Source organism: Rattus norvegicus, chromosome 2 (genome assembly GCF_021556685.1).
Source record: "Rattus norvegicus strain SHRSP/BbbUtx chromosome 2, alternate assembly SHRSP_T2T, whole genome shotgun sequence".
Lineage (NCBI taxonomy): Eukaryota > Metazoa > Chordata > Mammalia > Rodentia > Muridae > Rattus > Rattus norvegicus.
The window spans coordinates 229,165,196-229,188,623 of NC_141535.1; the positions used below are offsets into that span (position 1 = coordinate 229,165,196).

A 23,428-nucleotide genomic window follows, 5' to 3' on the forward strand; every position below is an offset into this window, starting at 1 on the left:
TTGGAGCCAATGGCTTTCAGCATCCTGAGCAAAAGCGCTTCCTTGTCCAACAGTCAGTGCTGCCTTGCTAGCATGCGCTGTCTGTGTCAGCCCTGAATGTCCCCTAAGCAAACTGGAGCATGTGTGCAGCAGGGCGCAGGAAGAGAGTTTTTATGTAGCCGCTGACTCTCCATGATTAGAAAGAAAAGAACCAGAGAGGAAAGGGGGTGCATGAATTATGGTGGGTTCATACAGTAGAGAGTTCAACGGTATTGTTTTCTAATAAACTACAACTAAAGGCACTGTGAAGGATCAATGAACAGAACTAAGGGGAGAACACAGGGAAGTTATACACTCTGAGTCTATTCACACAAACTGATTAATAAACAAAACTCTTCTATAAGAAAGAAAATATATAGTAACAAAACCACAAATGTGCAAGGAAATTATTATCAGAGTGCACAACAGAAGAATGGGTGGGAGGGAAGTTCCAGAACAGTTGAAATGGCCTTTGCTTAGTAGTTTCTTTTAACTCAGTCTTATACAATTAATGCACTTTGTCTATTTGATATATTGTGATAAAAGTAAAAAAAAAAACTAATTAAAAACAAACACCTCGGTGCCAGCTGAGCGTGATGGGTTTATAGATGAACTATAACAGTACAAATGTCACAGCACAGGTCAGGCAGGGCTGTGATTGGAGAACCAGCCAGCACGAATGCTATTTATCCAGAGTTCACAGCACAGGACACATTCTGGGTAGAGGTGAAAGGCCAGAGTCAGAAGGACACTTCCAAAGCGAGCTTCCCAAGGAAAATGGGCACCCAGGGAAAGGTAAGAGGATAACCTCTCTTGGCATCTGGCTGCTGCTGCTTCTGCTGTGTACTTTTACTTTACTCGGGTTACACTCGAGGCACAGCGACCGAAGTCAGCTGAAGGGATAGGAGCGTTCCCTAAGCTAGAATTCTGCTCTGGGCAAAACAACTCTGATTCCTAAAGTGTCCAGGGTGTCCCATGTGATTTAAAGGGGGTGGGGGCGGCTGGGAGAAAATAAGTTATCCATGCAGAGAATGTGTTTCTCCCCCATTAATTTTTCTTTATTGAATATTTTTTATTTACATTTCAAATGTTATTCCCTTTCCCGATTTCCCAGACATAAGCCCCCTATTCCATCCCCCTCCCCTTCTATAAGGGTGCTCCCCGCCCCATCCACCCTCCCACCAACCCCCAACATGGGGGTCCAACCTTGGCAGGACCAAGGACTTGTGAACGGATGGGAAAAGTAGAGTCCATGTGAGGACAGGCAAAGGCTTTTCAATGTAAGGAGAAAGTGATAAACATAGAGGTGGGGTTTTTTTCTTCCATTTCAAAATCTCTTGTAATGAATATACATGGCATTTGTAATATAAAAATAACAATTTAAGCCATAATTAAATATTGCCTAAGAACAGTGAAGAACCAAGTGTTCAAATGGTCAAAAAAATTTATACCAACAGTACAAATAATAGTTAGGACAAAGAATTATAGGCTTTCTTTCCATTTAAATTATATTTGAAATTAAAAGTGTAATCTGAGACCGAAGAAATCAATATAGGAATTAATTATAAAACCTTGGGTGTTCTCACAGAAAGACATACATGGTATGCACTCATTGATAAGTGGCTATTAGCCCAAATGCTTGAATTACCCTAGATCCCTAGAACAAACGAAACTCAAGACGGATGATCAAAATGTGAATGCTTCACTCCTTCTTTAAATGAGGAAAAAGAATACCCTTGGCAGGGAAGGGAGAGGCAAAGATTAAAACAGAGACTGAAGGAACACCCATTCAGAGCCTGCCCCACAGGTGGCCCATACATATACAGCCACCCAATTAGACAAGATGGATGAAGCAAAGAAGTGCAGACCGACAGGAGCCGGATGTAGATCGCTCCTGAGAGACACAGCCAGAATACAGCAAATACAGAGGCGAATGCCAGCAGCAAACCACTGAACTGAGAATAGGTCCCCCGTTGAAGGAATCAGAGAAAGAACTGGAAGAGCTTGAAGGTGCTCGAGACCCCAAAAGTACAACAATGTCAAGCAACCAGAGCTTCCAGGGACTAAGCCACTACCTAAAGACTATACATGGACTGACCCTGGACTCTGTCCCCATAGGTAGCAATGAATATCCTAGTAAGAGCACCAGTGGAAGGGGAAGCCCTGGGTCCTGCTAAGACTGAACCCCCAGTGAACTAGACTATGCGGGGAGGGTGGCAATGGGGGGAGGTTTGGGAGGGGAACACCCACAAGGAAGGGGAGGGGGGAGGGTGATGTCTGTCCGGAAACCGGGAAAGGGAATAACACTTGAAATGTATATAAGAAATACTCAAGATAATAAAAAAATAAAAATAAATAAAAAAAATAAAAAAAAAGAAGGAAAAAAATGCAAAAAAAAAATTTTAACTTCTCCTATTATGTGCTGTGTGATTTCACTTCAAAATTATGAATAAATGGAAATATTTCCACTTAAAAAAAAAAAAAACCTTGGGTGTTTAGTTTCTTTGCATGCACTTCTCAATTCTTTTACAAAAAGCACAATTTTTTAAAAATTTTTATTAGATATATTTCCTTACATTTCAAATGTTATTCCCCTTCCCAGTTTCCTGTCCATAAGCCCCATTCCCTGCCCTCCCTCTCCCCCATAAGGGTACTCCCACCATATACACCCCTTTATTGCCCCCCCAATATTCCCCTGTACTGGGGGTCCAACCTTGGCAGGACCAAGGGCTTCCCCTTCCCCTCATGCCCCAACAATGCTATTCTCTGCCACATATGCAGTTGGAGCCCTGGGTCAGTCCATGTATAGTCTTTCAGTAGTGGTTTAGTTCCTGGGAGCTCTGGTTGGTTGGCATTGTTGTTTTTATCAGGTTGCCAGCTCCTTCAATTCTTTCAATCCTTCCTCTAATTCACCCCAAGGGCATCCTGTTCTCAGTTCAGTGGTTTGCTGCTAGCATTGACCTCTGTATTAGACACGCTCTGGATGTGTCTCTCAGGAGAGATCTATATCCAGTCCCTTTCAGCATGCATTTTCTAGCTTCATCAATCTTATCTAGTTTTGGTGGAGATACACACACACACACACACACACACACACACACACACACACTGGCCACGTGTGGGTCAGGCTCTGAATAGCCATTCCTTGAGTTGCTGCTCTAAACTTTGATTCCATATCCCCTCCTATGCATATTTTCACCCTTTTAAGAAGGAATGGGAGCATCTGCATTTTGGTCATCCTTCTTCTTGAACTTCCTGTGGTCTGTGGATTGCACCTTAGGTAATTCAAACTCAAAAAGCACAATTTTATTTCATTTATATTTTACTGATAAATTCATTGTGTAAATCTTCCTTTCCAGATTTTTTTTAACCATCTGCAAACCTTAGTTGAATTCAGTTTAGTGGATATAGAGTCAAACTTTCTTTTCTAACAGTTCCAGAGTGACAGGAATATCTGTTGATCCAACAGCCACACTTTAATTTCTGGTCAAGCTTTACCATAACATTACAGATTAATTAAATATAACAAATTAGTACACCTGAACTTCTGGGTGGTCAATAACCACACTTGGAAACCTACACTGATGAGGTCAGAGAAATTAAAACAGAATATCTTCTCCCTTGTTATAAATATTAGCTAAGTCCCAGGGAACGATACAACATCTTTCAAAATGCTCTGTAACTGGGGTTTCGTCTGTTCTCTTGTTTGGGGGGCTTTGTATAAGCCACTGAATGGACTTTATCCAGTGTCCAGTCTGCCAGGAGGTTGGTCAACACAGGGAAAATGGCAACAGTCAAGAAGACCTTTGGCTCATCCTCACATAGATGGACTAAAGGCAAAAGAAGGACTAGATGAGCCACGGACTTCTCCCAAGCCCAAGTCATACAGGAGAACCAGGTCTTCAACTGCTCTTGGAAGGAAACAAAAAGATACATTTTAACCACCTACATGATCTTAAATACCCAGCAGAAAAAAAATGAGAATTAAAATAATCAATGTTCTTTAACAGCTCAATAAACTATATAGTCCTCAGACATCATACATAACCATATGAGAGATTATTTGGACAAAATTCTCAGTAATTAATCTCTTCCTGACAAATATACACACTGCCCAGATACAAGACAAGACCTTAGCTTACTTCAATACTGTGATGTCTTTCTCTGTAGAGGAAGTGAAAGCAGCCCTATATTCTTAAATATTGAGGCCAAATCTTAAATTTTGTGTTTACCAACAACAGCACACTATGTTTAGATGTGTACTTCTGACAGCTGTTGTGTGTCTTTCTGCACTCGAACCCTTCATGTGAAAGACTCACGGAGTGGGGAGACCCTTACTCAAGTCTCGGGATGACACGACCCCCCAAGAACTCACTAGAAACTGTCCTTGATGCAATTGAAAGACCACCAGGGTGGGGAAGACCCCCACTCAAATCTCAAGGTGACGCAACCCCCCAAGAACTCACGAGAAACCAGTCTTGAGGTAATAAACAAGAGGTGTATTTGAGGAGCCAGAGCTCTGGGTACAACACATATCTCACACAGGAGACAGAGGAGTCGACCCCAAGCCCAATTAGGGGAAGGGATTTATAGGGAAAATTACATAGGCAGTTAGCAACAGTCACACAAAGCAATTTCATTGGTTTACAACTTGGGTTCAGTTCAACTCTAGGCCACCCTGCTTCCGGGGCAAGCTGACCCTAGTTCTTGTTTTTCTCAGGACTGTTTAGTCAGGCCTTATGGAGGCCAGATGGTTTGTGGTGGCTATGGCCAGACTATTTCCCCAAAACATGTTATGTTATTCTTTGCTGTGAGGTAAACTTGTCCTCACAGCAGGGTCAGTGGGAGATAGTTTAAAATCTTTATTCTTCCACAATCACATGAGGTTTATTGATAGGGACAACAGAAACCAGTGCACTGGGGTCGAGACTCGTATCCCTCACAGGGGTAGAGGAGTTCTACCTCAAATGATTGGGAGAAGGGGTATTTAAAGGAAAAAGCATACTGAATCACAAGGAAGAACCTCCTGTTTCTCATGATTGTTCTTTAAGATTTTAATCTAACTTTATGGTTAACCAGTTCCTGCTATTATGGTCAGCTGCTACTATGGTCAGCTGCTATTACGGTTAGCTAGTTCCTGGAACAAAGTGGCTGAACCAGCTGGTGCAATTACTCTTTCTGTGATCAGCTAGTTCCTGGAACAGGCAGTTCCAGGGCCCGACTATTTTTCTTTCTTTTGTCTTCAACTTTTGTCTAGGGGGCAAGTTCAAACTTTTACCTTTCGCATGTTTGCTGATAAAAGTAAACAGCCAAAGGCTATGTTGTCAAACTCAGGTTGAAAAATTATTCAGGACACCCAAATGGTGGGTATCCCTGGACATTGTAACGCAATCCTATTTTAAAAAATACACTTCTCTTTTAGATTACCAATGAGCTGCTGCCGCCTGCTTGTGATGTTAACAGCTAGCATCTGGGTTTCTCTCAGGTTTGGCCCATCCTAGCCACCTCCACTGGCCATCGTAGCTGGTCCATGGACTTAGGCATCTATTGCTGAAAGTGCACTAACCATGGGACAGTTACCTTGACTGACTTCTACATTTCCAAGCGTCCACTCCCTGTGCAGAAGTCTGTGTAGCAAACAACTGATTACACAGTTACACTTTGATCTGGCAAATATGAGTTACATCAATCAAGGTGTAAAAAAGAAAATGTATCCTTCTACAGGTTCTAGAATGAAGGTTATGATATAGTGTCCAGACAGCCAGACAACTAAGTTTCAGGATACTAAATATCTTATTAACTTGTGTTAATCATAATGTGGAAAAATCTTCCTCACTGACTGTCTCTTCCTCATGAGGATACAGTAATAGAAACTCAGCAACTGACTTCTGAACGTAAATTGGCTGATGAAAGGCTCCTTGAACTCCTGAGCCAGACTAGTGGCTCCTCCACGATCTACATCTTCTGGTGAACAATGGTGGCAACAAAATCACCAGTCTTGTCAAAAACTCACGAAACCTGCTGAGGAGTCTTTAAATGGCTTTCTCGCCTGTTCTCTTTCTCTGATAAAGGCAAAGCTGCCCCGACTATTTTTCTAACTCCATTCTCAGTAGAATCACTGAAATAAAAGTCTCGCTTGTCCTATGTTACAGGTGCTACTCAGGTGCATGGTGCATTCCTAAAATACCTGCTACCACCAAACAGATGCTATGTTCTGAGTCTCAGCCATCACCTAAGCATTACCTTGGCCTCTTAGATTGACGCCTCTCTGAGGAAATCTGGCTACTGCCCCTTCTGCATCAACCATATCATTAGCTCAAAACAGTTAAGAGTGGTCTGCACCCCCAAATCCCTACAGTACTTCACATCCCAACTGCAGTTTCCCCTCCCTCCTCTCGCTCTACTCTCCTCCTCCCAACACCCGAGCCCCAATCCACTCCTCCCTGTCTCTTCAGAAGAGTGAAGGCTGCTCATGGATATCAACTAGCTTTGGCATAAAAAGTTGTAGTAAGACTAGGTGCATCTTCTCCTATTGAGGCTAGTCACCCCACTAGAGGGAAAGGGTCCCCAAAGGCAGGCAATAGAATAAGAGACAGCCCATGCTCTTACTGTTAGGAGTTCCAAATCAACACCAAGCTACACAGCTGTTACATATGTGCTGGTGGCATATTGTTGATTGTTAGCCAATGGTCTTAACCACTGAACTATCTCCAACCCAGGAATTTTCTTAACATACCACGGTGAATAAAACTGAAAATGGCCATCAACATATGTGTGACACCGTTAAATCCACACTAAATTAGGTCTTTACCAAACTAGATCAGCACGTTGGAAAAGTAAAGTTGCACATCAATAATTCCAGATCATACTTCATGACCCAGAAATAGAAGAGTAGAATAAGACCAAGGCAAGGAGAAGGGAGAGGAAGCAGGAGAGGTAACAGCAAAGGCTAACACACTTAAAAACAGCAAGTGATCGAGAACATGAATAAAACAATGAGAAGGTTCTTAAAAGAATGCACTTAACAAAGCTCTGGTAAGCTTGAAAGGAGACCATCCTGGGTAAGGAAGGGAGATGTTCAACTTTACATTTTGTGTTCTTTCCCTGGGTAAACCTACCATATACGGTCATAAGAACCTCCCACAGGCAACAAGAAATGTATACATTTACAGGGATTTGAAAAAAACCGGTTAATAGTTATCTGACTTGAATAATTTTTGTAATAAGCAATAAGAAAGTATTCATTTACAGGGATTTGAAAGAAACTGGTTAATAGTTATCTGACTTGAATAATCTTGATAATTATTTGACAGTCCTTTTTCCCATTAATTCATTCATTTATTCACTTTACATCCAGATTGCAGCTCCCTCCTGCTGGTACACCCCCACATGAACCTTCCCCAACCCCCCCTTCCCTTCATTCTGAGAAGGGGGTGGTCCACCCTAGATACCAACTCACCCTAGCACCTCAAGCCGCTGCAGAACTAGGCACATGTTCTCCCACTGAGGCCAGACAAGATGGCCCAGTTAGGGGAACAGGATCCATGGGCAGGCAACAGAGTCCAGGTAAGCAACCCTGCTCCAGTTGTTGGGGGACCTATATGAAGACTAACTACACATCACTACATATGTGCATGGGGCCTAAGTCCAGCCCATGTATGCTCTTCAGTTGATGTTCAGTGTCTGGGAGCCCCCAAGGGTCCAGGTTAGTTGACTCTGTTAGTCTTCTTATAGAGTCCCTATGCATTCCAGGGACCTCAGTCCTTCCACCAACTCTTCCACGAGGCTTCCCAGCCCCATCTGATGTTTGGCTGTGGGTCCCTGCATCTTTTCTCCTCTGCTGCTGGGTAGAGCCTCTCAGAGGACAGTTGCGTTAGGCTCCCGTCTGCCAGCATAACAGAGATCATTAATAGGGATTGGTTCTTGCCCATGTGACCTCAAGTTGGGCCAGCCATTGGATGGTGTTCCCTCCATTTCTGCTCCATCTTTGTCCCTGCACTTCTTGTAGGCAGGACACATGGACACATTTCGGATCAAAGGTTTTGTGAGTGGGTTGGTGTCCTTATCCCTCTACTGAGCGTCCAGCCTGGTTATAGGAGGTGGCCACTTCAGGCTCCATATCCCCCACTGCTAGGAGTCTCATCTAGAGTCCCCCATAGACTCCCCAGAGCCTCCTCCACACCAGGTCCCTGATACATCCTAGAGACAACCGCACCCCCTTCACCAATGTCTATTCGCTCTCCTTGCCCTCTCTCTCTCCCAGCTCTCCCTACACCTGATCCCCCACACACCTCACTCCCCTCCACATTCCCTCCATCACCTCTGATGACTGTTTTATTTCCCCTCCTGAGTGAGGTTCAAGCATCCTGCTTTGGGCCTTGCTTGTCATTTAGCTTCTTTGAGTCTGTAGATTGAAGCGTGAGTATCCTGTACTTTATGATTAATATCTACTATAAGTGAGTACACACCATGCATGTCCTTCAGAGTCTGGGTTACGTCACTCAGGGTGATATTTTCTAGTTCCATCATTTTCTTGGAAATTTCATGATTTCCTTATTTTTAGTAGCTGTATAGTTTTCCAATGTATAAATGAACCACACCATTAAATCTCGATTCTTTGGTTGAAGAGCATCTGAATCATGTCCAGTTTCTAGCTACTATGAATAAAACTGATATGAACATAGTGGAACAAGTTTCCTTGTGGTCTGGTGGAGCATCTCTTGGTTATATTCCCAAGAGTGGTATAGCTGGACCTTGAGGTAGGGCTACTCACAATTTTCTGAGAAACTGTGAAATCCATTTCCAGAGTGGTTGTACAAGTTTGCACTCCCACCAGCAATGGAGGAGTGTACCCTTTGCTCCAAATCCTTGTCAACATGTGTCCATTGGGCTTTTTTTTTTATATCTTAGCCATTCTGAAGGGTATAAACAGAATCTCAGAGTCATTTTGATTTGTAATTCTTGGAAGACTAAGGATAGTGAACATTTCTTTAAGTGCTTCTCAGCCATTAGCGGTTCCTCTGTTGAGAATTCTCTGTTTAGCTCTATATTCCATTTTTTAATTGGGTTATTTGGTGTGTTGGTGTCTAATTTCTTTTTTTTTTTTTTTGGTTCTTTTTTTCGGAGCTGTGGACCGAACCCAGGGCCTTGTGCTTCCTAGGCAAGCGCTCTACCACTGAGCTAAATCCCCAGCCCCTCTTGAGTTCTTTATATTGTTGATCTTAGTGCCTGATCTGTTGGTGTCCTGTTCAGGAAGTTGCCTCCTGTGCCAATGTGCTCAGGCTGTTCTCCCACTTTCTCTTCTATTTGATTTAGTGTAAGTAACTTTACACTGAGGTCTTTGAGACTTGAGTTTTGTATAAGTTGAAATATAGATCTATTTGCATTCCTCTATGAAGTGGAAGTCTCTGGTTGTGTCATGTGATGCAGACTCGCATGGTATTTTGATGAGGCAAGACCCATGGAGGACATGTGATCTTTGAGAGGGTATAAGTAGGACTCAAGAGAGAGGGCAGGGTGCTTACATAACTAGCTGTGAAACTCTTGCTGGCATCTTCGCTGATCTTCACTTTGTTGAGAGAGGCACAGAAGAGAACCCTGATGTTCCAGCTGGTGCTGGTCATTCTGCTGACTGATTCCAGCCAATTTGGCAGAGGCTTGGCAGTTTCTGCTGGATTATGCCATCCTTGCTGATCTGTGTTTGGTGACACTTTTAACCTGGCATTACTGCTGGTATCCTGGTATTTTATCCTGACAGAGATTGGAATCGCCCTAAAGAACTACTTCTAATCAGGCCCATATCCCCTTGTCCTACTGACCATCTTTTCTCCCTTACCTTTGGATGGAGAGCTAGAAGTGGGGGGCGGTGTTGAAGTGTTTGAGAACCCTTTTTAAAATAAGTGTTGAGAAATCTCAGCCTATAGGTGGCACTCATCATGGCTTCGGCATAATGGGTAATTCCGCATAGGACTTGCCATGTTAAAAGAGAGAGAAAAAAATTGCTATCTGGTTCATTTGCCTCAAATGTGCTCTGTATTTTTAAGGGTCATGGGTCAAGGTCATAATAAAATGCTGATTCGTGAAATGATCAAAATGGAACCTGGGGTAAGTGATTAAACTGATATGCAATTTCTAAGGAAGTAGCTTATGCAAATAAAAGTCTGGGCTTGCATCTGAATGAGAAAGCTATCTCCAGCAGATCACAGCGCTGTCAGCTTGCATTCGTCACTGACTCCGAGTCATTTTTCCACCGCTCCCAAACACCCGTCCTCAGGACCCTCTTGCAAGATGAGGCTGGCACAAGGCGTAATACCACAACTCTGAAGTAACTAGTGGTCTATTTCATTCCTAATAATAGCACATACATTGTGAGGATGGGTGGCAGGGGCCTACAATGGCAGCCCAGAGATGCGGAGGCAGGACGATCACAAGTTCAAAAGCAGACTGGCCTACAGAACAAGACAGTTTCAGCAGAGAGAGAAAGCTATCCGTCCATTTATATGTGTGCTTTCCTATAAATATAAACGACATTTGCTACACTGACTTGAATTATAGAAGCTGAAAGCAGGGTTGGGGATTTAGCTCAGCGGTAGAGCGCTTGCCTAGCAAGCGCAAGGCCCTGGGTTCGGTCCCCAGCTCCAAAAAAAAAGGAAAAAAAAAAAGAAAAAAAAAAAAAGAAGCTGAAAGCAGAACAAAAACAATACACTGGGGTGGGAGCCACCACCTTCAGTATAGATGTAGACTTTTTCCTTTTTTTCCTCTTGAGTATGGGTGAATTAAGTGCTTTCTGGTAATGATTGATGTAAGAGTCTTCCTAAACTTACTCACATCCCTGTCCCTCTTCATTTGCTGTACCCAGGTGATCAGATGCAAAGCCACTGTGCTCTGGAAGCCTGGAGCCCCACTTGCCATTGAGGAGATCGAAGTGGCCCCACCCAAAGCAAAGGAGGTTCGAATAAAGGTAAAACAAACTCAGCATTTCGACATCAAAACCAAAGCCATTCACCATTTATCCTCCCCAGAATTTTCTATACGAAAATAAAACTACATATTCTTTTGCCTAGAAGATGTTAGGGAGGATTAGTACATTTTTACACTGCTACGTAGAATAAGAAAACCAGTTCACTTTTTAAAAGCTTAGTCACGCTCTTGGAATCACTAGGGAGCTTGGGAAATGCTAACTGCATCTCATCTCAAATTATGAGCCCATCGGCTGGGCGTGGCCCCCATCCCCAGGTGATTCTAAGTGGCTCCCAGCAAGTTAAAATGCAGTCCATCTGACTTGTGGTTCAAGGTCATTAGATTATTTTCATTTCAGTGGTGGAGCGTATGTGTTCTTTACTGATGGACTATGGAGAGATAGCTCTTTCTACATTACCTTACCGACACGATCTAAAGTGTCTTCTGCACCCTTGGGCGGTATCTATTCTTTACTGAGTGAAGCATATGTCATTTAGCAATCCCCAATGACTACACGCCAACAAGGTCGCAACTCATCCCAAACAAACAGTTTTGGACTCAAAGACACCCAACCATTATCTGACAAGGTTCAGTCTGATTCTCTCACCTGTGCATTTGATCCAAAATACAGAGCAGTGCAGATTATGGTGAGCGGTGGAGAGGCTGAATGGGGGTAATCCTGGTAGCCATTATTATTCAGATGATTATGATAGATAAAGGTAGAAAACCCGCCTTCTGTAGATAACGGGACAAAGCCAGCTGAGAGGAATAATAAACACAGACCAGAATTGTGGGTGCATCTCTAGAACCATGAGGTTTCAATGTACGTCTGATCGCCCCGTCACGAGCACAACACCATTAGAACTTGCAAGGAAGTGGGACTATTAACAAAACTTTAAGGATCTTTGCAAGATAAACTGAAACTTTAGCTAAAATCGGGAGTAAAGGAAGAACACTGGGTTCCTTTACACAAACAACTCTTACAGGTGCCAATGGTGAGAGCCGAGTAGAGGTGAGTGAACTGGGAACCTCAAGAGAACATCGAGTTTGAAGCCTTCACAACAGACCAACCTCTATTCTCTGTGCTTTCCACACAGATGGTGGCCACAGGAGTCTGTGGCACAGACATAAAATGTCTGAACACACAAGAACTTTCTAAGTTTTGCCCCATGATTATGGGCCATGAAGGAGTTGGGATAGTCGAGAGTGTGGGGGAAGGAGTAAGCAGCGTAAGAACAGGTAAGACGCAAAGCCCATCTCGGAGAAACCGCGAGACTTGGAACCCACAGCGGGAAACAGACTAAAGGCCATCCCTCGGACGTGTCATGATGGAGCAACCAAAATGAAAGGCGGAACACTACCCACTTCTGCAAGGAGGAGTCGTAGTTGTTTCTGAGTTACAGCACAACTGTAGTGGGGTTTATTCGTCACATTTATATTTTGACGTAGAACGCACCAAATCTATACCCAATAAAGGCACAAGGGAGGAGGAAAATTACAGAAAATTGGCAAACTGGAATGCACTGCTGAACAATTGTTTAATTAAAGTGAGGGTAATGGCCTATATTGATGGGTTGGGTCTCTTGGATCCCCTTAATCAGCAACTTGAAGGGAGGTGTCCCTTCACGGGCATTGGGAGTTCAGAGGGCCTATGGCTCCTGGAGGAAGTGCTATCACCTTATGTGACAATTAAATTTAAACTGGGTGTATGGGTGTGTGTGTGTGTGTGTGTGTGTGTGTGTGTGTGTGTGTGTGTGTGTGTGTTTAGATATGTTCATGTTTGTATATATATGTGTGTGTGTGTGTAAATGTGTGTATAGTATGTATATAAGTGTATATATGTATAGATATGTGTATGTAGGCCTGTGTATGTAATGCATGTGTGTATATACATATTTGTTACATGTTTATTGTTAAGTAAGCTTATCAAATAATCTTTCATCATGGCTTTTTCAAATATTTAGTCTTGTTTGTCACCCCTCACTCTTTCTCCCTGTGTATCCCCTATTTGCCCCTCCCAGTTTAATCCTCACCCCTTTCTTCCCTTCCCTTCCCCTCTCCATTACATCATTGTCCTACAGCCTTCTCTCTGGAACAACTTTCCTCTGCCTCTCCCATGGCTCCTTCTGATTTCCTGGCTCCTGGGGTTATTTCAGGTTTGAGAGTCAAATTCATGGATTCAGAACTAGGGTCCACAGACAGAAGAGAACACTTAGTGTTCGTTTGTCTTTCTGGGTTCTGTTCGTCGATGAGTCTATTTTCCAGTTCCACCCATTTATCTGTAAGTCTCACGAATCTGTGCTCCTTGCAGCTGGAAATGATACTGTTGTGTGAATGAATTGTGTTTCCTTATACTTTAGTCAGCTGACGACCATCCAGGCAACTTCCATTCTGTCTCTATTTTCAGTAAGTCCAATGAATATGGTGGGCAAGTACGTGGGAGTCAAATATGGAGTCCTGTGAGCTTATGCTGAAGAACAGGGTCATGGTTTGAATATGCCTGGCCCAGGGAGTGGCACTATTTGGAGGTGTGGCCTTGTCAGAATAGGTGTGTCACTGTGGGTGTGGGCGCTAATACCCTCATCCTGTCTGCCTGGGAGTCAGTCTTCTGCTAGCACCTTCAGATGAAGATGTAGAGCTCTCAGCTCCTCCTGCGCCATGCCTGCCTGGATGCTGCCCTGCTCCCACACTGACTATGATGGACTGAAACTCTGAACCTGTACGCCTGCCCCAATTACATGTTGTCCTTTATAAGACTTGCCTTGGTCATGGCATCTGTTCACAGCAGTAAAACCCTAACAGTTTAGCTGGGTCATACCGTAGATAAACCTTGAACTTTTTGAGAATTCTCCATGCTCATTTCCAAGGTGGCTGTGAATGCAGAGCGGATTCTAGTCTACAATGCCACCAGCAGGAACTGGGACCTCCCTTTCCCCGTGTTTCACCAGCATCTGTTGACAGTTGGTTTCTTGATCCTAAGCCTTTCTGACTGGGGTAAGATGAATTTGCAAAGGTGTTTAAATTTGAATATGCCTCATTGCTAAGGTGGGCGAACAGCTTTTTATGGCCTTATTCTTGTCTATTTTTACTTCTTCTTTTGACCTCCATTGGAGTCCCTGTGGTCAGTCCAATGGTTGGCTTCGAGCATCCATATCTGTATTGGTCAGGATCTGGCAGAGCAGAGCCTCTCAGGAGACAGCCTTATCAGACTCCTGTCAGCAAGTACTTCTTGGCATCAGCAATAGTTTCTGGGTTTGGTGTCTGCATGTGGCATGGATGCCCATGTCAGCAGTCTCTGGATGGCCTCTCCATCAGGCTCTGCTGCACTCTTTCTCCCTGAATTTCTTTTAGACGGGAGCAGTTCTGGGTTAAAATTTTGGAGATGGATGGGTGGCCACATCCCTCAACCAGGAGGCCATGCCTAACCTCTGGATATGGTCTCAACAGGTTTTCCCTCCCCTTTGTGGGGTCAGCTAATGTCGTCCCTGTGGGGTCCTGGGAGGCTCTTGCTTTCCTGGTATCTGGCACTTTCTGGTTGCTACCCACAGTGCCCCGTCCCCCACTGCTATACACCTCTGTTCAATTTCCTGACCCTCTGTACATCTCCTCCCATAGCTGATTCTGCTCCTCTTTCCCCCATACCCTCTTCTCTCCCTTCCAAGTCCCTCCCGCCTTCTACTTCCCTTGATTGGTTGTTCCCCCTTCTTAGTAGGACTGAAGCATCCCCTTGGGCTTCCTTGTCTTGAGCTTCATGAGTCCGTGAGTTGTATAATAGGTGTTCCAAGCTCTTTGCCTAATATCCACTTATCAGTGAGTGCAAGCCATGTGTGTTCTTTGTGACTGAGTTACCTCAGTCAGGATGATATTTTCTAGATCCATAAATTTGCCTGGGGATTTGATGAAGTCATTGATTTTGATAGCTGAGTAGTACTCCATTGGGTAAATGTACTACATTTTCTGTATCCATTCCTCTGTTGAAGAACATTTGGGTTATTTCCAACTTCTGGCTAATATAAATGTGACTGCTATGAACATAGTGGAAGATGTGTCCTTAGTAAATGTTGGACCATCTTTTGGATATACCCAGGAGTGGTATAGCTGGGTCCTCGAGTAGTACTATGTCCAATTTTCTGAGGAACCTCCATACTGATTTCCAGAGTGGTTGTACCACCTTGCAATCCCACCAAAAGATGGGAAAGTGTTCCTCTTTCTCCACATCATTGCCAGCATCTGCTGTCACCCAAGATTTTGATCTTAGTCATTCTGATTGGTGTAAGGTGAAATGTCAGAATTGTTTTGATTTGCATTTCCCTGAAAACTAAGGATGCTGAACATTTCTTTAGGTGCTTCTCAGCAAATCGATATTCCTCGGTGGAAAATGCTTCGTTTAGCTTTGTTCCGCATTTTAATAGGATTATTTGGTTGTCTGGAGGCTAACTTCTTAAGTTCTTTGTATATATTAGCTATTAGCCCCTCTATCAAGTGTAGGATTGGTAAAGATCTTTTCCAAATCTGTTGGTTGCCATTTTGTGCTTTTGACAGTATCCTTTACCTTACAGAAGTTTGCAATTTTATGAGGGCTCATTTATCTATTGTTGATCTTAGAACATAAGCCATTGGTGTTCTGTTCAGGAAAATTTTCTCCTGTGCCCATGTTTTCAAGGCTCTTCCCTACTTTCTCTTCTATTAGTTTCATGGTATCTGTTTTTATGTGGAGGTCCTTGATCCACTTGGGCTTGAGCTTTGTACAAGGAAATAAGGATGAATCAATTTGCATTCTTCTACATGCTGACCGCCAGTTGAACCAGTACCATTTGTTAAAAATGGTGTCTTTTTTCCACTAGATAGTTTTAACTCCTTTGTCAAAGATCAAGTGACCATAGGTGTGTGGGTTCATTTCTGGGTCTTCAATTCTATTCCATTGATCTACCTATCTATCTCTGTGCCAGTACCATGTAGTTTTTATCACGATTGCTCTGTAGGAGAGCTCAAGATCAGGGATGGTGACTCCCCCAGAAGTTCTTTTGTCATTGAGTATAGTTTTCACTATCCTGGGCTTTTTGTTATTTCAAATGAATTTGAGACTTGCTCTTCCTAACTCTACAAAGAAGTGAGTTGTAATTTTGATGGAGATTGCACTGAATTTGTAGATTGCTTTTGGCCAGATGTCCATTTTTACTGTATTAATCCTGCCAATCCATGAGCATGGAAGATCTTTCCATCTTCTGAGATCTTCAACTTCTTTCTTCAGAGACTTGAAGTTCTTGTTGTGCAGATCTTTCACTTGTTTGGTTAGAGTCACTCCAAGATATTTTATATTATTTGTGACTATTGTGAAGGATGTCATTGCCCTAATTTCTTTCTCAACCTGATGCTCCTTTGAGTAGAGGAAGGCTACTGATTTATTTGAGTTAATTTTATATCCAGCCACTTTGCTGAAGTTGTTTATCAGCTGTAGGGATTCTCTGGTAGAATTTTGGGGGTCACTTAAGTATACAATGATATCATTTGCAAATATTGCTATTTTGACTTCTTCCTTTCCAATTTGTATCGCTTTGACCTCCTTTTGTTGTCTGATTGTTCTGGCTTGAACTTCGAGTACTATATTGAATAAGTAGGGAGAGAGTGGGCAGCCTTGTCTAGTCCCTGATTTTAGTGGGATTGCTTCAAGTTTCTCTCCATTTAGTTTAATGTTGGCTAGTGGTTTACTGTATATGGCTTTTACTATGTTTAGGTATGGGACTTGAATTGCTGATCTTTCCAAGACTTTTAACATGAAGGGGTGTTGAACTTTGTCAAATGCTTTCTCAGCATCTAATGAGATAATCATGTGGGTTTTTTTTCCTTTGAGTTTGTTTACATAGTGGATTATGTTGATGGATTTCTGTATATTAAACCATCCCTGCATCCCTAGGATGAAGCCTACTTCATCATGATGGATGATCATTTTGATGTGCTCTTGGATTTGGTTTGCAAAAATTTTATTGAGTATTTTTGCATCGATATTCATAAGAGAAAATTGTTCTGAAGTTCTCTTTCTTTGTTGGATCTTTCTTTGGTTTAGGTATAAGCGTAATTGTGGCTTCATAGAAGGAATTGGGTAGTGTTCCTTCTGTTTCTATTTTGTGGAATTCCTTGGAGAGTATTGGTATGAGGTCTTCTATGAAGGTCTGATAGAATTCTACACTGAACCCATCTGGTACTGGGCTTTTATTTGTTGGGAGACTTTTAATGACTGCTACTATTTCTTTAGGGGTTATGGGATTGTTTAGATGGTTTATCTGATTCTGCTTTAACTTTGGTACCTGGTATCTGTCTAGATAACTGTCCATTTCATCCAAATTTTTCAGTTTTGTTGAACATAGTCTTTTGTAGTAGGATCTGATGATTTTTTTAATTTCTTCAGATTCTGTTGTTATGTCTCCCTTTTCATTTCTGATTTTAATTTGGATACACTCTCTGTGACTCTGGTTAGTCTGACTAAGGGTTTATCTATCTTTTTGATTTTCTCAAAGAACCAGCTCCTGGTTTTGTTGATTCTTTGTCTAGTCCTTTTTGTTTCTACTTGGTTGGTTTCAGCCCTGAGTTTGATTATTTCCTGCCTTCTACTCCTCTTGGGTGTATTTGCTTCTTTTTCTTCTAGAACTTTTAGGTGTACTGTCAAGTTGCTAATGTATGCTCTCTCTAGTTTCTTTTTGGAGGCACTCAGAGCTATGAGTTTTCTTCTAAGCACTGCTTTCATTGTGTCCCATAAGTTTGGATATGTTTTGCCTTCATTTTCATTAAACTCTAAAAAGTCTTTTATTTCCTTCTTTATTTCTTCCTTTACCAAGTTATCATTGAGTAGAGCATTGCTCAGCTTCCATATATATGTGGGGTTTCTGTCGTTTTCGTTGTTATTAAAGAACAGCCTTAGTCCATGGTGATCTGATAGGATGCTTGGGATTATTTCATTCTTCTTGTATCTGTTGAAGCCTGTTTTGTGACCAATTATATGGTCAATTTTGGAGAAGGTACCATGAGATGCTAAAAAGAAGGTATATCCTTTTGTTGTAGGATGAAATGTTCTATAAATATCTAGTAAACACATTTGGTTCATAACTTCTATTAGTTTCACTGTGTCTCTGTTTAGTTTCTGTTTCCATGATCTGTCCATTGATGAGAGTGGGGTGTTGAAATCTCCCACTATTGTTGTGTGAGGTGCAATGTGTGCTTTGAGCTTTAGTAAGGTTTCTTTTATGAATGTAGGTGCCCTTGCATTTGGAGCATAGATATTTAGGATTGAGAGTTCATCTTGGTGGATTTTTCTTTGATGAATATGAAGTATCCTTCCTTATCTTTTTGGATAACTTTTGGTTGAAAGTCGATTTTATTCAATATTAGAATGGCTACTCTAGCTTGTTTCTTGGGACCATTTGCTTAAAAATATGTTTTCCAGCCTTTTACTGTGAGGTAGTGTCTGTCTGTGTAACGAGGTATGTTTCCTATATGCAGCAAAAAGCTGGGTCCTCTTTACATATACAGTCTGTTAGTTTATGTCTTTTTATTGGGGAACTGAGTCCATTGGTGTTAAGAGATATTAAGGCATCATGATTGTTGCTTCCCATTATTTTTGTTGTTAGAGGTGGAATTATGTTTGTGTGTCTCTCTTCTTTTGTGTTTGTTGCAAGGAGATTACTTTCTTGCTTTTTCTAGGGTGCAGTTTCCCTCCTTGGGTTGGAGTTTTTCAACTATTATCCTTTGTAGGCCTGGATTTGTGGAAAGATATTGTATAAGTTTGGTTTTGTCATGGAATATCTTGGTTTCTCCATCTATGTTTTAGAGTTTTGCTAGATATCGTAGCCTGGGCTGGCATTTGTGTTCTTGTAGGGTCTGTATGACATCTGCCCATGATCTTCTGGCTTTCATAGACTCTAGTGAAAAGTCTAGTGTAATTCTGACAAAACTGCCTTTATGTTTTGTGCATTTGCTGTTTTGAGTATTATGCAACAGGAGGAATTCCTTTTCTGGTCAAGTCTATTTGGAATTCTGTAGGTTTCTTGTATGTTTATGGGCATCTCTTTCTTTAGGTTAGGGAAGTTTTCTTCTATAATTTTGTTGAAGATATTTACTGGCCCTTTAAGTTGGGAATCTTCGCTCTCTTCTATACCTATTATCCTTAGGTTTGGTCTTCTCATTGTGTCCTGGATTTCCTGGATGTTTTGGGTTAGGCCTTTTTGTATTTTATATTACCTTTCATGGTTGTGTTGATGTTTTGTATGATATCTTCTGCCCCTGGGATTCTCTCTTCTATCTCTTGTATTCTGTTGGTGATGCTCGCATCTATGACTCCTCATCTTTCCTAGGTTTTCTATCTCCAGGGTTGTCTCCCTTTGTGATTTCTTTATTGTTCCTATTTCCATTTTTAAATCCTGGATGATTTTGTTCAATTCCTTCACCTGTTTGGTCATGTTTTTCTGTAATTCTTTAAGGGATTTTTGTGTTTCCTTTTTTAAGGGCCTCTGCCTGTTTACCTGTGTTGTCCTGTATTTCTTTAGGGGAGTTATGTCCTTCTTAAAGTCCTCTATCATCATCATGAGATGGGATTTTAAATCTGAATCAAGCTTTTCCAGTGTGTTGAGAGTATCCAGGTCTTGCTGTGGTGGGAGAACTGGGTTCTGATGATGCCAGGTGGCCTTGGTTTCTGTTGCTTAGGTTCTTGTGCTTGCCTCTCACCATCTGGTTATCTCTGGTGTTAGCTGTTCTTGCTGTCCCTGACTGCTGCTTGTCCCTCCTGTAAGCCAGTGTATCATCACTCCTGAGAGACCAGCTCTTTCTGGGCAGAATCTAGGTATGGATAGCTGTGGCACAGGGTCAGCTCCAGAGCACAGACAGAAACTGGAAGGATCCTGTCCCAGGTTGTTCCTTGGTTCCTGTGTCCTGAGGGATCCAGGCAGGTCCCTCTTGGACCAGGTATTTGAGCAGAAGTGGTGGTCTTGCCTGTGCTCTCAGGTGTGTCAGCACTCTTGGGAGTCCAGCTCTCTTCTGGAAGGATTTGCATATGAAGAGCTTGGCATAGGGCCAGCTCTGGGGCCTCTCCTTCTTCTCCTCCTTCTATTTCTTCTTCTTCTTTTTCTCCTTCTTCTCCTTCTCCTCCTACTTCTCATTTTTTTTTTTTGAGGAAGAGGAGAAAAAGGAAGAGATATGGGTCTAATTTCATTCCTCTATATTTGGACATCCAGTTTTCCCATCACTACATATGAAAGTGTTGTGTAGATTTTTGCCAAGTATCCAATGGCTATAATAATTATATACACTTAAGGTTGGGTCTTCTATTCTTATCCATGTGACGACGAACATTACAGTGCTGTCATATAAACGTAAATATCATATGATACGCAATACAGCATTGCTGTTTTTGTGCAGGAGTGTGTAGGCCATCCTGGGTCTTCCATGTGAATTTTAGGATTATTTTTGGGAGGGGAGGTTTCTATTTTCATAAAGGATGTCATGGACAGGTTCATAGGGATTACACTGAATCTGTAATTTATTTTGATGTGAATGGTCATTTTCACAATGATCCAGCTGCCGACCCACAGGCATGTTTTTTTCCTTTTTCTAATGTCCTCAATTTCTTTCTTCTCAGTTTTGGTGTTTTCATTGTGGGGGTCTTTGACTTCCTAGAACTAAACCAGAAGAGCCTAAATTCTAACAAAGCTTTAAAATTATGATTTATAACAGATTATAATGCTTGGCCGGAACTTACAATAAATCAGTCAACAAGCTCACCCCAAGCAAACACTCTGATCACCCCTCCTGATTTGAACAAAGAAATACAAAGAGTCATGTTGGTATCAGGAAAAGGCTTTACGGTTGGTTGCAGATCGCCTCCAAACCCATTGAGGATGGTGACATCAGTCTCAGCATCATAGGATGTGTTTATAAAAAGATAAAGTGAGGAAGGGATATGTTTGACGGAGGTGTAGTGAGGTTAGGGTTAGGGTTCTTAAAAGCACATAACTAAACTGCTTGCCATGGTATCCCAAGTGTGCCTTACAAGGTGGGCAGACCCAGGCCAGCTCCTAGAGACTCAGCCATGCCTGGATGATGACACTTACAATATCTGCTTGTGATCAAGCACAGTTAAATGTGGAAATAACTCTCCATCATCACGTTCTCGGTGGTTTGCTATTGAGATCCTAAGAGACAAGACTACTCTGCTACTTCACCCTAATAAATCACTTTGCATTTCTAGGTGATAAAGTTATCCTATTATGTATCCCTCAGTGTGAGGAATGCAAAACTTGCCTGAATTCCAAGAACAATATTTGTACAGAAATTAGGTAAGATTCTATAGCTGCCTTTGTCAAAGTCTAATTCAGTCTCACTTGAGGAGATTTATGCGTTTTAATAAAAAGTACAATTTGTTTCCTTACATCTATCAAAGACTGTCAAAGACACACCTGGCATCTGAAGGCACCAGCAGAATTACCTGCAAGGGAAAGTTAGTGCATCAGTATATCGCTCTCGGCAGCTTCTCGGAATACACAGTCCTAAAGGAAATCTCAGTCGCCAAGATTGACGAAGGTGCACCTCTGGAGAAGGCGTGCATAATTGGCTGTGGGTTTGCCACTGGGTACGGCGCTGCCATCAACTCTGCCAAGGTGAGGACCACTGACATCCATACAAGTAGAATTAGTGAGAACAGGTGAAACACCTCTCACATCAGAGCACTGCCTGGTCATACCACCAGAAGAAACATACGTAAGCTTACTGCTAGGCACTGTTGCGTTGACTAAATTATTTGATTGCCTGCACAGGCACTCCACTGCCATCCAGGAGCAAAAGTATACAGACTTTAAATATAATACAACCGTATCTTTCCAGTCTCCAGTTCATTTCATTCAACGAGCAATAGGAAAGCTTTTCACAGTTCATCTGGGAGAAACAAAACAAAAAACAAAACACAAACAAACAAACAAAAAACTCATCAAGTTTCCATTGTTAGCTTTCTGTCTAAGCTCCATCCCTAGAGTTACCTGGCAACAGCCAGGGATGCCTGATACTATAAAAGGGGCAGCTTGCCCTCCTCTCTCTCTTGCTCTCTCATGTTCTTACCCTCTTCCCTCTTTATCCCCCCTTCCCCCTCTGTCTCCACATGCTCATGACCAGCTTCTACTCTCCTCCTCCTCCTCCTCCTCCTCCTCCTCCTCTTCTCCTTCTCTCTCTCCTTCTCCTTCCTCTTCCCCTTCCCCTTTCCCCTTTCCCCTTCCCCATCCCCTCCTCCTCCTCCTCCTCCTCCTCCTCCTCCTCCTCCTCCTCCTCCTCCTCCTCCTCCTTCTTCTTCTTCTTCTTCTTCTTCTTCTTCTTCTTCTTCTTCTTCTTCTTCCCTGAAGTTTATACTGCCATCATGTGGCTGATCCCTCAGGAGGAAGGAATGCTTCAACATGGGCCCACAGAGGCACCCCCTTCCCCCAAACTTCACCACACCTCCATAGAACATATCCCCCTCTCTTTATCTGTTTACAAAGACGTCATACATTCTAGTTGAATAGTATATTAATCAGAAGTGATGCTAAAGGAGGCTGAAGATGTACAGCAAGGATGGAATACATGCCTGCTGTGCACAAGGTCCAAGTGTAGCAATAAATAAGAGCTAGCAAAGTAGTGACTGCACCAGCCAGGGAATCTCACCCTTGATTGAATAGGCCACAGTTAAACCCATTCTCCTCTTCCTCCTCCTCCTCTCCTTCCTCCTCCTTCTCTCCTTCTCCCCCTCCTCTTCCTCCTCCTCCTCCCCTCCTCTTCCTACTCTTCCTCTTCCTCATCTTCCTCTTCCTCCTCCTGTTCCTCCTCCTCCTCCTCCTGAAATATTGCTCTAACCTCCCCAGCTTCAAGTCTTTCAGGGGCCATTGATATTTAAGCCTTGGCATTGTCCACTGTCCTTCAGCCTCAGTGCTACACACAGAGATTGGGATGTGTCTCTGTCTCCTGTATGTCACTGTGAGAAGATACCTACAACAATCACATTTTGAGGAAGGAGAGTTTATCTTATTCACTACCTCAGACCTGTGGTCCATGCTGGTTTGGCTCTCTAGCATTGGGGTGTCATGGGGCAGTAAGTTGTGGCAGGTAATGCAGAGTGGGACAAAGCTGGAATTCAGGAGCAGAAGAAAGACATAGGATACAAAAAGAAAGGTGAGCTGGAGCCCTAGAATCTCTGTAGAGCGTGTGCCTGAATGTTCCTTTCCACTAGGCTTCTTCAAGAGGGTCTGCTACTTACTCACAAGTCAAGAGCTGAGGAGTAAGCCTTTATCACATGTGTCTTTAGGGCATGTTCAAACTGCAAACTATAACAGGTAGGAAGGGTTCGATTTAAATTGGTGCCAAACTGCATGCTGCTCAAGAAAAAAGAAGGAAGGAAGGACAGAAGGAAGGAGAGACAGAAGGAAGGACAGAAGGAAGGAGGGAC

The 23,428-nt window shown here is 42.6% G+C and overlaps 1 protein-coding gene across 3 annotated transcripts in view; it reads left to right on the forward strand.

The window, feature by feature from the left end:
- Positions 1-737: 737 nt before the first annotated feature.
- The window catches only part of Adh6 (alcohol dehydrogenase 6 (class V)), a 62,705-nt gene continuing 40,014 nt past the window's right edge, over positions 738-23,428 (forward strand). The window contains exons 1-6 of one of the 3 annotated variants that reach the window (XM_087625023.1): positions 758-813; positions 10,062-10,122; positions 10,877-10,978; positions 12,075-12,216; positions 21,212-21,299; positions 21,404-21,620. In XM_087625023.1, the coding sequence (XP_087481149.1) occupies positions 10,066-10,122; positions 10,877-10,978; positions 12,075-12,216; positions 21,212-21,299; positions 21,404-21,620 (606 nt within the window). In that variant the 5' untranslated portion in view covers positions 758-813; positions 10,062-10,065. 3 annotated transcript variants of the gene reach the window in all.